The 16,096-nt window shown below is 38.9% G+C and overlaps 1 protein-coding gene across 1 annotated transcript in view; it reads right to left on the bottom strand.

The window, feature by feature from the left end:
* The window catches only part of NCAPG2 (non-SMC condensin II complex subunit G2), a 52,250-nt gene extending 46,335 nt beyond the window's left edge, over nt 1-5,915 (bottom strand). The window contains exons 1-4 of the mRNA XM_074868515.1: nt 5,666-5,915; nt 4,889-4,983; nt 1,380-1,577; nt 246-360 (exon numbers count right to left, since the gene is read on the bottom strand). Coding sequence (XP_074724616.1) covers nt 246-360; nt 1,380-1,577; nt 4,889-4,966 — 391 coding nt within the window. The 5' untranslated portion in view covers nt 4,967-4,983; nt 5,666-5,915. The remainder of the gene's footprint in view (nt 1-245; nt 361-1,379; nt 1,578-4,888; nt 4,984-5,665) is intronic.
* Nucleotides 5,916-16,096: the final 10,181 nt, after the last annotated feature.

The following is a 16,096-nucleotide window of genomic DNA, read 5'->3' as shown; positions in this document are numbered from 1 at the left end:
TAAGGAAAGTTATCTATCATTGGGTGAACAGTTGGGAGAAAGAAAACTAAGTTCCAGCTTCTAGATTTTGTGACTGATTAAGTAATGTTTCCTTAATTCTGTCTCATAAATAAGAGCTCATATCAGTACCAACTTTTCCCCTGTAAATTCTGTTCCATAGGCCAGTCAGGTCAAACAAAAAGCCTAGTGTACTCATCTGCTAAAAACCAGTAGAATGCTGTATTCTATAACAGATAAGTACGCACCGTTTAATATTAAAACGCATTCTAGAAGAGCTTTGTAGTTTACAGTTTCATCCACTGCAGGTATGGAAGCAATAACTACAGCTGTCACTCCTTGGATCACAGCTACAGTTTGTTTCTGAAAGAAAGCAATGTTGAGGAAACAATTCTGCAGTTTATTTTATACTTAGAAGATAATTATGACAAGAAATAAACCTTAGCAACAGAAAGCAAAGCTGAAGTGTTCCCATGTTTCCATTTCGAAAAAAGAGAACACTGGCACCCAAAACCTGTCAAATAAGATGAGGGAAAAGCACAGATTTTTTAAAAATACATCCATTCCAAAAAGTTTGAAAAGGGCTTTCAGCTCCAGCTAGTAGATAACTCTGTGACTGTACATGTGTATCCATTCCTCCATTAAAAGCTTAATCTGCAACAAAACCACTCAAACACACATCCATTTCAGAGCTAAAAAGACCCTAACTAGCAGGGTCTTGTGCAACTCAAAAACGTGTAGATCTGTTGACTTTACATCCAGGTACGTGATTCTGTAGGCCTCTCTATGTATGACTGATTTTCTACAAGCCTCTAGGTCTCCCTAATGATTTCCCCATAGCATTTCTTTTTCCCTTCTGAAATCAAATAACCTTTTTCCCCAATATTCTCAAGACTATGTGGACTACAGCACAGAAGGTAGCATATGAGTGTCTGAGTCAGAAAAATTTTGTATAAACTAAATTTGTGCAAGGGGTGTTCAAATCTAGATTTCACAATCTTCATTCAATGAAACAACATAATAAAACAGGTATTGAATTTCTTACAGTATATGCCAGATACATAATGAACATCTGAAATATCAACATTTATTTACTGAAATAAGACATACAAAAAGCCCACTCTAGTGAAAAAGCTAAGTCACACCTTTCATAATTAAAATTATCAGCAGGTCTAACCTTTTATAGTGCAGACTAATCATAAAATCAGCTTAACCCAAGCATAACAGTTAAGAAGTCAGTTATGAATGGGGCAGGGAAGTGATGTTCGAAACTGATCTTGTTTGATAACCCTTGCATGTTTTCAGATGCTATGGAAATAGTCCCTTTTATTTCCTGGAAAATATGAAATACTCATCATATTTTTATTTTACAAGATTTTTACCATTTCTGGAACTATCTCAACTTCCATGTCATCATTACTTTCATCATCTTTCATCCTCTGCCATGTTTCCACAGGATTCTCCATCAAGCTCTCTGTCAATAGCCGCGTCAGTCTCTCCCACAGTACTTCTTTTTGCTTCCTTGACAATTCTTCAAGTAGTTCATTCAAGTCGAAAGGATCAAATGTATTTTTCTGTGACTAATCAGAAGATATTACACAATTCCACATCATTGAAGTGGTTTATATTTCATCATCATATTTTCTAAAATTAATGTTTTTTACATTAAGGATAAATTTCCATTCCTCTGCAGTTACATAGATAAAATACCTTCTGGAAGTTGTATTTCTTTAAAAAATAGCATAAGAAATTCCTGCTGCTTAACTCTATCATGCAACAAGAGTGCTTCTTTTAAGACTAATGTCTTTAGCCCTTGGTAGCAACACTACTGAACATAAATCACATCCCCATAACATCAACTTCTGTCTCTCATGTGTTTTAAATACTTCATTCCCAATGGAGACAATTCCATACCATTAGCTAAGAAGCTCACAGCTGCACAGAATTAAAGTCCCTGATCATATCTTTGCTATCTTAAATACAGATTGATGATGGCTGTTGAAAGAAAATCCTTACGCAAGGATTAGAAATGTAACAGTCAGTAGAAGCATAGGGACAACACTACAGGTTTTGGATTACAATCTGCATAGAACAGTGCTCTGTATACTGCACTATTTGAAAGCTCCACCTTATCAAACCGAACTCCTGAGCTCAGTAACCCCATACTTCCCTCAAGCTCTACTGAATAAGAAACCACTACCAGTCTCTGTAAGACTTCACTAAGAGACCAATCTGAACTACTTCCTCAGAAGAATCTTGCTAGAAGAATTTACCTCAGCGATGCAAAGAGCCAGTTTGCATCAAAGAAGGGTAGGCAACCTGCTAGGAAAGGGAATATGCAGAGAAAAAAAAAACAAGAAGAAAAAACAGACACAGCCAAGAGGAAGTACAGATAATTTTTGAGATGTAATTTGCAATACTGCAGTGAAGGCTTACCAGACCAAAAACACTTTGGAGGAAAGAGAGAGAATGTCCATGATCTTGAAATAAAAATATTTTTAGATTGCAGATACACTAAAAAACAGGAATCAAAAAGAAAACAAAGAGTTGAAGGGAAAAAAGAAAAATAGGAAATAACGAAAGAAGCTGCAGTATTAGAAGGTTCCCAGAAGGGTATGAGAAAAAAGATCCTGTTACATATTTATAACAGAATTTCTATCCTATTCTACTGCTGGAAACAAATACAATAAACCAGAGGCCACACAGGGAGCTCTGCGGCCCTCGACTTCAAACAAACCCAAAAGACAGGATATTAAGATTGTACTGTTTTGAACAAAAAGAATGAATTAATAATAAGACTAGAGCTTTCTGATCTTTCTTTGGGATAATACGATAGAATTATTCCAAAACCTGTAAGGGAAAAGGGTGTCATTGAATGATAGTCACATCCGTGATTCCTATTTTCCTGTCTAAGAAATAATGTATTTCCTTGAATTGGAACAGGATTTAGTGGAAAAAATTAACAGCACCTGATAAACACCTCAATGAACAGCACCACAATTTGGTGATATTTTAAAAAAGATTACAAAGAAAGCAAAGTGAGAAGCCCAAGACAAACCCTGAAAGAAAATTAGCAAACCCCTGGGATTTTAGATGATGCAAATGAAACAAAACATTGACAAGAGGGAAAAGGAAATTAAAGGGGAGTGGGGGAGGTGTAGAAATGAGAGACATTGAAAGAAGTAGTGATGCTAAGAACAGAACTTGAAAAAAAAGTTAAGAGAGGCAAATTCTGAGGCTAGAACACAAAATAGGTAGAAAAAGCAGGACATAAATATAATACAAAAACTAAGGAAAGCAGTAAGACTTTAACCACGCTTTTCTTTCTACATTTATATATTCACTTCTAAAGGACAGAATACAACAGCCTCTTCCAGAAAAGTGGTCAAGAATTATTCAAGGGAGATCCTAAAATGAGGATCCTCATCCTAAGATAGCATGTGGTCAAACACCCTCCATTACTGAAGGTTTCAAGAGGAAATTAATAAAATAACTCAGGTCTCTTAGGCAATCAGAAAATAATCTGGATATTCATGTTCCCTTATCCTATGAAGTCATGAAGACAATTTTAATCAATATACTCATTATAGCTGGTGACATATGCTTTCCAAAGACATAGGTAACAGCTGAAAACTGTTGCAAGACAATTCTTGTATATTGGTGATGAAAAATAAAAGGATGAAAAACCAATTTTTAATCCAAATAGACCAAGATATGTTAAGATAGATTACTGAATGAAGATGGCAGAAGCAACACGACCAAATTAATCAAAAAGGAAACGCTGCAAGTACCATATGTTATCCTAAACAGAATAGTTTCTTGTCAAAGTGTTTATATTTGGGGAAAAATGGGAAGGAAACTTCAAGCAAAGGCAATCTGGTAATAAAGTTGTCACCTATAATTACATACTGGAGTGCAAATGAAAAAACTAGCAAATTTCTTGGAAAAAGAAATTTGGTGATGTTTGGGAGACAAATATTTCTAAGCTTATTACATAGAACGTGATCCTTATCATAGAAATCACAGGTTTAATACATTTGCTACATTAGTAAATTAGTTCCTGCCTCTGTGGACATAGAGGTCAAATGATCAACTTACTTTATCCTGATACAGGTAATATTAGGAAAACAGTGATCAGAAAGCTTAAGAAATTAACCTAACAATACCATTTATTAAGGCTAGCAAAAGATGCTTGGGAGAAATCATGTATACCTTAATACCAGACAGACTGAAGCTTAGTGAAAAACACCATTGCAAATTATTATTTCTGATTACTATGCAATATCATATACACAACGTGATAATGGACTTTTAATTAGTAGATTTCAGTGGATTTCTTTTGCCGTTCCTCCCACTTCTCTCCACATTACATTTAGAGAGAACAATCTATCCCATCTCTAAAACATCCAGTGATAAAAATAACTACCAAGTACACACAGACTAAAAAATAAGCAGACAGCCTAAACTATCAAATGAATGAACAAATATTAATGAAACATGCCTCTGCTATGTTTGCATATTAGCTTATATTCATTACACAGAAATACTCTTTCATAGGTTGAAATTTAAGAAAACAATACTTGGTCAATATCAAATGCGTTGGTTTTTTTAGTATTATGCAGTACTAATCATTTATTTTTAAAAAATGTAAACTGTATATGCAATAATCGATATTAAAAATCAGTTTGTTTATAAGTAGCAAAATTTCCAATTCTACAACTTTTTCATCTATGTTCCCTTAAGTGCCATTTGAACTTATTTTCTACATCAACTCTTCTAGCACATCTGCCGGTACTAGAGAAATAGTTTCTGTCCCTATGCCACAAAATTTCTGCACTAATAACAGATTTATGACTTTATTAGTCGTGCATATGCATCATGGCTTACTTACAGGATTCTGCGTATAACGCAAGAAGTCTTCAATTGATTCTTTAGACACAACTTGTAAAAACGCTTCACGTTTCATCATGGTCTTGTTATTCCTTGCTTTATAAATAAAACAATATGTTAGAGAAAGTACTGTATCTCAAAATAAGATCATTTTTGGTCTCAGTGAAGAATGTAGGAACTACATAGTTATAAATAAAAGATGCTTCACGCTCCAAAATACTTTACAGTTATCTGACTCAGCATTTAGATTCATTAGGCTGCAGTATTTACATACTTTCTTTTTAAATCTTTTTTTACTAAACAGGTCTTAAACCAGAACCTTTTAGTGGATACTTTTATCTTTAGAAACAACAGGGTATCCGGCATATAACCTCTATTTAGCTAGCCATCATTCCCGACGACAGCATTTACATGTATGAAAAGTAGTGATGGGCAGCAAAATATTCTCTCCTTTTCTCTTGTCAAGTGAGGGCTATGAGAAACGGAGAAGGCCACTTTTTACACCAAGAGCTCAATCTACGCACCTAAGCGTTCCTTCCATCCTAGGCAATTCCTGACATGCTTTTGCCATCCCTACCAGTTGGGAGACTGCCTTGTATAGCCTTTACTGTGTGTGGAGCCATACCCCAGACCGGGCAGGCGCCGACCCAGGGCACTGTCCCGGGGCCAGTCAGGGGCTGGCCGCTTGCCGGGCTACCGCCGGGTCCACGGCCCGGCCCCACAGGTCGCCTTTCGCCCCCCGCAAAAGAGGAGGTGGGAAGACAGACGGGCCGCTTACCTACCGCTCCCTCAGAAGGAAATCCTCCTCGATCTGCGGGTTACGTTTCTAACAGCGCGGAGCTGCCTGCGCAGGCGGGAAACAGAGACGGCGATGGCGCGGGCTGACCCACGCAGGAGAGGAGCCCGCGCCTCTCAGCGGCGCTGCCCACCCACAAAACCCTCCATCGAGCGCCCCGCCGCCGGCTGCTCCCCAGGGCCGGGACAGCGCGACCCTCCGCCCCGCTCCCAGGGGGCGTGCGGTCGGTCGGTCGGTCGGTCGGTCGGTCCTCCCTCTCTCCCTCCCTCTCTCAGCCCTGAAGGGAGGCCAAGGCCCAGCAGCGCGCGCTGCCGACCTTTTCGAACTCTCCCGCGACAGCCGTTGAGCGCGGGCGGGCGCGCGGGCAGAGGTCCCGTCTCGCGAGAGCTCGGCCGCGGCCCGTCCCCGCGCGCAGCCGCACTGAGGGCGGGCCGCCGTCCGGCGTTGCTTTTCTGCAGCCCCCAGCCCGGCGCGGGGCTGGGTTCAAAATCCACATTCTCGCCTTTTTGCGCTTGCCTGGGTGGGGTGTTCGTGTTTGTTCGAAGGGGAGAGTTGTTTTCAGCCAGGGGGTGCCGGTACGCCTGGGTGACTTTCGGTTGCTCGCTGCTGCCTGCAGGTGAGGCTACCGCTGTCCCCATCCCCCAGGCCGCCTTTTATGGAGGAGGGGGCTGTCGAACACGCTGTTGCTGCCGGCACTGCAGGAGGAGCAGGGGCGTTGGGGTGGAGAAGGCGCGCTAGGTACTAAATCTGCCTGGAGAGGGCAGGCCCAGTAGTGGGCACGTCTGGGCAGCGGCAGCCTAGGCGTTAGTAGGGAGTTCAGTGCGGGCTGTGCCGCTCGGTTTTAAATACGGCTACACTGAAGTGCTGCTTTCAGTTTATAATGAAGGCTGGCTTGCTTACACATCTTTCCCTAGAGGAGCACCTGATAAATTACCCAGATACCCAAGGAGTAAATTTGCATACCAGTTTACTGTTACTTCCCTGTAGCTGGCTCTTAAGTCACAGTGCCTTCGAACGGGGATAAAATGTTTAATTAAATTTATGTACAGACTTAAGAAACAGCATGCCACCTTCCGTGGATCTCAGGTAACATGGAGACATACTATTCTTATAAAACCATACCTGCTAGCTCACAAAGCCTGCATCGTCCATTGGGTGGATGACACTGGTGACTTTTTTCTCCAAGAACGTTTTTGTTGCTAGTGTTGATAGCTACACATTTAATCTTAGTCACAGTGAACAGTACATGTATTATGCACTCTTCGTCCAAAGTGACGAAGAGCTAAACAGGCTACTCACCAGAATTTATAGGAGACTATGCAGGCCAGATTATATTTATGCTTTGATAACTAAGAATTTTTTTTTAATATATCAGGAAATGCTGCTTTCTGTTTCTTCTCAAACTTAATTTGCAGTGTTCAGAAATAGTTGGACTCAGTTCCTTGAATTAAACATAATCAGCTTTCAAATTCTGTAATACTCCCCATCACATTTGTTTGAGCTCTTCTGCAAACCAAAACCAGTCAGTATGCCTTGTTAAGGGCTTAATTTGTATCTTTCAATTTTACATTTGCAGTAGCATAATATTTCTCAGTGTTTCTCAGTGTTGTTGGCTGTTGGGAAGAGGTAGGTGCTTGACTGAAATAATTTCCTTCCAGTCTGTGATAGCAGTACAGCATATGCTGCTTTACTATGCAAACAAACAGAAAACCAACAGTGATTTCCATAAAAGTTCTCACATCTGATTGGACTTTTCTGGATTGTAATTTTTAAAAACATGATATAATTCATATTTAATCTTATATGTAAAAATTCACTGCTTTTTAAAGTATTATGTCTTCTGCTATTATTTTAAACAGAGAATCTTATGTAATCATCATACCTCTCACGGTATTGGTTTATATTAAAAGTTAAGATTTGTCATGTTTTCTGCCATATATATTTGACTTACAGACTTTTCCTGGTTTATTTTTTAAAGTTTTTGAGTAAACTACCTGGTTTTTATACAGTTTGAAGACTATAGGATAGACTATTATATGCTTATCCCATATAAATAATGCTGTTCTGCATTGCTTAAAAAATGTACATAACACAACTGACATTACTGAAAACAAAGATAAAAACTGTTTCAATTCCTGAGTCATCAACTGAGTCCACATGAAACTTCTGAAATAACTAGATTTTAAAACAAATATGCAACACATAGAAAGTACTGTAGGCGCTGTAGGAGGATGGTTGATTACTTACAAATTGTAATTGAGATGGTCATGTACACAAGGCAGGGACAATCTGGCAGAAGGAGTGAGTGGCCGAAAACTCATCTTCTTGAGCAACATAACCGTGCACTGGCAGTCCAGTGCCACTCCTTGTCTCCACCTGAAGCCAAATACACGCATACCTCCTCACATTGTATTTCCATCGACACAAAGGACTGTCTCCTTTGAACTGTGAAAAAGGCAATCTGGCGAATTACCACCATCCACCTACCGGCAACCCCAGAGGAAGGTCCCAGGAGAGACAGATCCCTGGACAATCACTTGAAATAGCATCTGCCCTCCAACCCTCAACCTCACACTGTGACAGCCGGCAGGCATTGACTTCCAGAGGCAGAGTACCAAAAGAAGGGAACATTCTTCTGCTCTAAAGGAAAGAAGTAGCAAGAATTAGGGGTTGTTTCAGATCCTGTGGGCTTGACTTTATTTCTTGTTAGGTATTCAGCTAAGTGCAAGAAGCCTATGAAACAGATTGCTTGAAATAAGTTGTATAAGCAATCATCGTACCTCTAGAATTAGTAAAAGCAAATTAAAAAGTATGAAAACTGACATTTATACATAGTCCTAATGTCTATTCTTTCTGCATATATTAAAAATCTTTACCGTTTTAGGTCCAAACTGATGGATTTATTTATCGCGCCTTGTGTGGACTGAATATGTCATTAATACCTTGATTAGTCTTTTAATTAGATGCTACATTAGTCACCTGGTTACTGTTTATTTAGTCGGGCACATATTCATTTAGCAAACGAACGAAAACATATTTTAGCTTGTAATTTGTGTTGCGTAGCAACCGCAGAATGATTTTTTTCATAGTATTGAAACTAAAAGTTGACACAGATAACAACAGACTGGGTAGCAGCAAATGATTCATTCTAAAGGGCCGCATAAAGAAACCAGAGAGGCAGAGTAGCATTTTGTAGGTTTTTTCAAGAATTGTGCATGAACTGCAAGCCAGTAATGAAGCTACAACTCTATTTTCAGTTTCTCTAATGTTCTCCCTTTCAAGAGTACCAAATTACATGCCTCTTTTTGACATATCTGTTCATCTGTTCAAAATAATCTATACCCTGTGATAATAATCTCATATTTATTATCATTTTCCTGTCAAGTCAAGTTAAGGCAAAAATGAAAAATGGTCCTTCCACATACGGTTGCTGAGCAACAGCAAATAAAGATTTGCTTTTGTGCTACCGCTCCTTTAGTCTTTATTCTTGCTGGTGGCCTGCATAAGAGATCTCAATTACAAGTGTGTCTCACAAGAACATCGTAGTTTGGACTATACAAAGTATTCTCTTTTAACCTATATGACTCGACATTATAAATACTTGTAAAAAAATAAACAAGTAATTCCCTGAAAGTCAGATGCTTTCTTGGCATGTTTTTTTTCATATTTACAATGTTATTTTCTAGATAATAGTTTCCAATAAGATTATTGTACACAGTATCTACTAACATGTTAGAATTGTTACTCCTTTTCATCTGAATATGTAATAAAATTTGTTATAGTTAATGCACTATCCACAAAATCTGCTCATCCTCTGAGGCGGGCTGTTAATAATTTACATGCATTCATTTCCCTTGATTCTTTTTTGATCTTCACATACTTTGATAAATAATCCGAACAGCATGGGAGAGAGATGAAGTTTCACACTATTCCACTTCTCCAGATCTCCCCTTGCCTGAAGGTAATAGTGCCAATCATGCCATCCTTTATGCAGAGGCAACTGTCAGTTTTCAATGGTGGTGTGATTAGACCGTGAAACTGCTTATTTCCCTTAAATTATTAACACGAAACAATTTTAGAGTTTAAGAGATTAAGTAGAAAAAACCCCATTCACTACAGAAATAAAAATGATCCTTGTTAACTCGAACAAAAATAAGGAAATGAAATGCGCCGAGGCAATGCAAAAGCTTTTCTGAAGAGCCACTCCCTTGAGCAGCTGCAGATGCTGTTGAAGTCCTGAACTGCCGCCCCGTGGGAGCGGGCCGGTACTGCTGGCTGTCGTGCGGGTTATTCACGCCAAGGGGAATTTAAGGCGTGAAAACAGTGCAACTTTATTTATTTTGCTTTATTATATTTATTATTATGCTCTTACTGTTATCCCTCTTTCCTTATAGGCAGTGCTATAAATCACAGTAATTTTACTCTGCTATTAGTACCATGAAAATTGAAAGATTTTTGAAATGCTATTGTGGGAATACAGCGGAAGATTGGTGAGGAGGATTGTAAACACGCTCAAGTGACTTGCAGCTGGGGTGCCCAGAAACACATGTATCACACTAATTGTTGCTTAGCTCTGTGTGCTTGATGGGTTTTGGAATGTCTGCACTTAGATAACATAGGCCTGTGAGAAACCCTGAGGCACCCTATCGAACATCCTTGAGATTCCTGCCCTGCTGTGGGAAAGATCAAAGCACAGTGGAAAAGTACGCCTGTGAAAATCCCTGATATATACAGGCAAAAGCAGCAGGCCTGAGATCTTTTCTTCTTCCTTCTCCTTTTCCTGACTAGCAAGGACCAAGCTCTCTGGTGCCTGCGTCCCCACTTGCGTGCCTCTTCCTGGCTGTTGCTGCGGAGATCCCACGAGTTGTGAAGTAATGGGAATAAATTTACTCTTTGCCTTTCATCCGTGGTTTTGTGGTTGTTCCTGTGTCCTGCCTGTGCTGGCTCACACAGCTATAAAATGCTCACAAAAAGAAATTACAATAACAATATTTGCATAGCTAAATCCATCCCACTGTAAATATGCGGAGTATCACTTTTCGTGATAACTACAGCAAACATTTTCTAGTATAAAGTCATTAACATCTTTCAGAATATTAGGTATCAATGAATAAATCTATAATACTAGTTTGTCACTTAATTTGTTTCAGATATAAAACTCACCAGCTACATGTGCTAGGTCTAGATTACTTTAACCCTATTAAAATCAACATTCTGAATTATTAGAGATTTACAGCTCTTGTAAGTGTTCTGTCTCCTTTCAGCTCTCATTCTATTTTAATCTTTATGGATAAAGAGAAGAATTGTTTCTAAAGTACAAAAGTACTGTTACTCTTGATTCTACAAGTGCTTTTAGAGGTTTTATTGTGATAGACGTGCATCATCTAGATATGACACCGTCTCTGTTCCGTCTAGTATGATCATGAAAATAATGTATAAATACCAGAGTAGACATGATTTGCTCATCCGTATTAGTTTTTATATATATACATAAATACACACATATAGATATGTGTGTGTATGTGTATGTACACAAATACACAAGCAGACAACAAACTGCTTTACACTGGTTGGAGAATATACCATCATTTACTTGTCTCTCACATCAATGTTGGCTTTGTCAAGGTTGGGACATGGGTGTTCCCCATGTTCCTGATCCAGACCAGGTACCTAACCAAAGGCCATCATGCTTTTCTTACAGCCTACATGTCCAGCTTCCTTCATGCAAAACTAACAAACAGGGAACTGAATGAGTGTTGTACTTACTCCGTGCAATATCAGGCTGGGGGGATATGTTTGGAGTCAGGCACTTGAAAGTGGTCACACGTTCACTAGTTCAGACATACCTGTCAATTTTTCCTGTTCTGTGCATCAGTTTTAGTATGACAAGACCTTGTGACTTGGCAAATATTTTCTGATCATTTCTTTAAACAAAGGAAAATTGTTTTGTAAGCTATTTTTTCTAGGATAGTTTGATCTTTGCCCCTTTTCACCCCCTGTGTTTATTGTACTGCTCCATGATAGAATTCATTGTTACAGTTATCCTCAGTTTCTAGCCTCATGCTTGAACCAACAGTAGAAATATAAAGCATGATGATGTTTCAAATGTGCTGGTCAAGGCCCTTTTCCATGTCTTAAACTCTAATTTCACTTCTGTTTAATTTCAAGTTTTTTCACTTAATCTTATTAAAGTTGTGTCAGCAACTCGAAGGAGTTCTATAATCAAATCTAACTGTCTAGGCCAGGTTTCTAAGGCACAAAACACCCATGGCGAATTGCTGACAGAGACATGCTAAATTTATGGTGAACTTAGAACCGTAATCTTCCAGGAGAAGTTTCTGTTTCCTCAAATCATGAACCAGTTGTTTTATTTCCCAGGGCCTCATGACTAAATGCTTTTACAAAAAAATTTTGGCAAATTGAATCCCAATGTTATTAACCCGCATTATGAAACTCAGGTTTTTTAGTATCACCCGTGCCTCAGAGCAAAGGGGGAGAGCAGAGTGCAGTGGGGACCATGCCTGGTTTTCACTGCTTCTAAGCTAGGATGACTTCAGGCTCCATTCCCAAAGATGCCCGAATGCAGACCACTTCATTATTGTACAAGAAACGGGAGTGCACAGGCAGCAAAAAAGGCTTTTCAGAATAGAGTCTGCACTACCATCTAGTGGAATATAATGGTGTCTTCAGAAAACAAAATTGTGCAGTAATGAGTATAAATCCAAAAACTTTAAAGTCTCATTGTGAAAGATAAGCAAAACTAAAATGCTGTATAATTTGTAAATGAAGCATTTTTTACATTTCCAATAATCTGAACTTGAAAAAGCATATTAAATAAAAAAGACCTAGAACAAAGTTGCCTAAAACTGTAAGATTTACACTTCTTTTTAGAAAGCCTTAGTATTTTAAACCTTCAATTTCAATTTATTTTATATACAAATTAAGTAATGATTTACTGAATAAAACACAAAGAACCACATTGCTACAAATATCATACTACAAGTCACGAGCAGCCATTTTCATTAACTCATTTTCATTACCTTTCATTTCATTTTCATCACCTGTATGAATGACAAGTCTAGAGTCCAAGTTCTTAATTTGGATGCTGTTGTCACTGTCAAATGTATCCAGCTGGGCTCTGAGCTGAAAGTTACAACAGAGCACTTGTTCAGTGCTTATCATACTTTAGCTCAAAGAACATTTCATGATTCATGCAAAACCTGGTAAAGGTTCCTATAAATTCTAGGTTGAAAACATTGCAACACAGTAGCTTCAACTAAACTTCCAGCTAGCAATGAAAAAACACACAAAATCTGTCAGGGATTTCAGCCTATTACTTGAAGTATTTCTCCCATGTTGAAGTCTGCATGGAACTGCTGGCAGAATATTCTTTGTTAAATTATTAATTTTTGTGAAATGCTTGGTAAGCTCCAGTTGTCAGTCTCTGAGAGTTTGTAGAATAACACATTAGCTTGCAAATCCCACTGAAGAATAAAAAAAGTATTTGAAATTCTGTGCTGGAAACAAACACCATTAAATGTGTGCATCATTTTTTGTTTTAAGGATCTTATCCCAATTATACAGTAAAAATTAATGGCCTTCAATCAGTAACTACAGACAATTATCACTTTGCTGCCATTGTCTATGTTGCAACTCAAGTTCTATGCATAGATTAATGTGTTTTTATTTAGTACACAATTTTTGCATCGTGACTTCAGAAGGCTTGCATCTTCCTGCTACATGCCTGCTTTTTTGACTTGGCCAGGGTTGCTACATGCCCATTTCTGAGAGCTTGGGCTCAGGCAGCAAAACTCGCCCAAAGACCTACTGCACAGCACATTTACTGATCTTACTTTAACATTTAAAAAAATATAGTTGAGAGTCATAAAATAATTCAGGTTGGAAGGGAGCTCAGCAGGTCATCTAATTCAAACTCCTGCTGAAAGGAACTACTTTTCTTAGACAGTAAATAAATAAAATTGATCATTGGTTACACAGCAGATTTCTACCACGCACCTGATGAATGAAATCACAGGACAGCTGGGGTGCTGGGAGACATCACGACTTTCTTCTCTATGTCATTTCTTGCACTGAGGCTGAGGTGCTGCACGCCCGGCTCTGAGGGCAGTTGGATTATCAAGTCCTGGCAGGAATGGACCCCACTGTCCCCAAACCAAGAACCACCCCAAGCCACCAACCACCCCTACTACAGCCTGGGTGTGAAAGGTTGGAATCTTGCCTAAGTTTGTCTTGAACCTGTTTGTATATGGATCTTAAAGGGAAGCATTATCACTATTAGCCCTTAATTCCTTAGTAATAAAGTTTGTGGCTACTGAGGACTCAAAGAAACAACAGGGGAAGACAGGTTGACTTCACTTTGGTAGCATCTGAGGAAACAGACATGCAGTAGTCTGCTCAAATTGGATTCCACTGTAGGTGATGGCAAGAAATATTCTTTACAGACAGTAAGAACAGAGAGCACCACCTCTATCACATGAATACAGGTTAGAGAGCTTTCCTCCCAGAGCTCCCATCTAATCTGGCAGCTAAATTCACTGCATAACACTGAAAGAAATACGAGGGGATTTTTTACTTCAGCCGCTTTGCGTTTTTCAAATAACATATTTCAGAAGATGGCCCAGAATATTGTTTGAGAACCTGACAGCCTTAGAAATACAGTAGGAGAGCATACAATGATGAAGTTAGACACTTTGTTAAGATGTATAAAAACACCATTTGTGATTAAATAGCCTGACTCCTTCAGCAACCAGCTACAGCCACAAATAGGTCTGGGACTGTTCAAAGTTCTGGTTCTTTCTACGAAATATCAAAGGTACCATCTGACATTCAGAGTTTCTCTGAGGGAGAATATAAATAAACTGATTAAAAACAGAAACCTCATAGGAAACTAATTTTGTATTCAGCTCTTAAAATACCTAAAATAACCATATTGTTAACTGTATTGGCAAACACTGCTTTTAGATGGAGACTGGATGAACTAAATGATGGCCCAAAACATTTTAAACTGTACAGCAAATATTAAGAAAAAGTCTAGGCTTGGCTGAGCCCACCAAATTAATACCAAATCCATCTGGAGGAGTGTCTTGCACAATTATTTCTGATGTGGAACAAGATCTTGTGAATACATAGACAGCGTTCTTTTGCAGGTGCAGATCCAGTTACACCTGTCTTGCAGGACTGAATGGAAGGGTTGATTTTGATTGAAGTCTGGAAAAGGCAGACAACTGATCAGTACTGGCACTGCCAGGAAGTGCACCATCCAGAAACACCTTGCCATAAGAGAGTTAGGAAGATGGGCATGCTTTTACTTGGCTTTATCTGCCTTCCCATTGATTAGCAGAAGCCCTTAATTCTGCAAAAAAAAAGAAGATATCTCCCCTAGGAAAAAAAAAAACACTGAACATAATTTTGTAGTGAGTATCAATAAAGATTGTCCAGTGGGGTCCCTTCTAAATGTAATAGTGACTGCATTGATAAACTTCTGCATCTTTTATTTATGGCTGATGAAAACCATCTGATTATTAGGAATTCAGACAAGTTATAGCTGTTTAAGGGAAGAAGTATCATAGTTATGGTATTATAATTAATTATAAATTAATGTTTAATGCAAACAGTGTAATTTCTAGGGCTGTTTTCCTGTAATAGATCGAGATCCAATACTCCTTTTCTTATTTATGTAGTACGTAGTTGCATTTTCTATCAATATCTGCCTTACCAAGCAGGTGGAAGGACAGGAAAGAATGCCGCACGTAGAAATCTGCTGGTTCTAAAGCTAAGGCAATTACATGTAGTTCTAGGTCCTTTGGAAAATTTAATTAATGACAATTGATTAGTAAGTGCTAGAATTTGTGACAATTTGTTCAACTGATCCTTTTAAGAGAAAAAAAATTAGACACTTAAGTTAAACAAAGGACCTACTAATTCTTACGTGTGAATCTGTTCTAGACCAACAAGCATGGAATTCCCCAGTGAAGTATCCTGTACTTCTCATTCCCCTTTCTCTCATGTAAAACCCAAAAATCATAGAATCATGGAATGGTTTGGGTTGGAGGCGGGGGGGGACGACACACACACCTTAAAGATCATCTAGTCCATCTCCCCTGACATGGGCAGGGACACCTTCCACTAGACCAGGTTGCTCAAAGCCCCGTCCAACCTGGCCTTGAACACTGCCAGGGAGGGGGCAGCCACAACTTCTCTGGGCAACCTGTGCCAGTGTCTCACCACCCTCACAGTAAAGAATTTCTTCCCTGTATCTAATCTTAATCTACCCTCCTTCAGTTTAAAGCCATTGCCCCTCGTCCTATCCCTACACTCCCTGACAAAGAGTCCCTCCCCATCTTTCCTGTAGCTCCCTTTAAGTACTGGAAGGCCGCTATAAGGTCTCCCCAG

This window comes from Strix uralensis, chromosome 1 (genome assembly GCF_047716275.1).
Source record: "Strix uralensis isolate ZFMK-TIS-50842 chromosome 1, bStrUra1, whole genome shotgun sequence".
Taxonomy (NCBI): Eukaryota; Metazoa; Chordata; class Aves; order Strigiformes; family Strigidae; genus Strix; species Strix uralensis.
The sequence above is the reverse complement of the archived record's forward strand: the minus strand, read 5'-3'. Positions and strand labels throughout refer to the sequence as shown.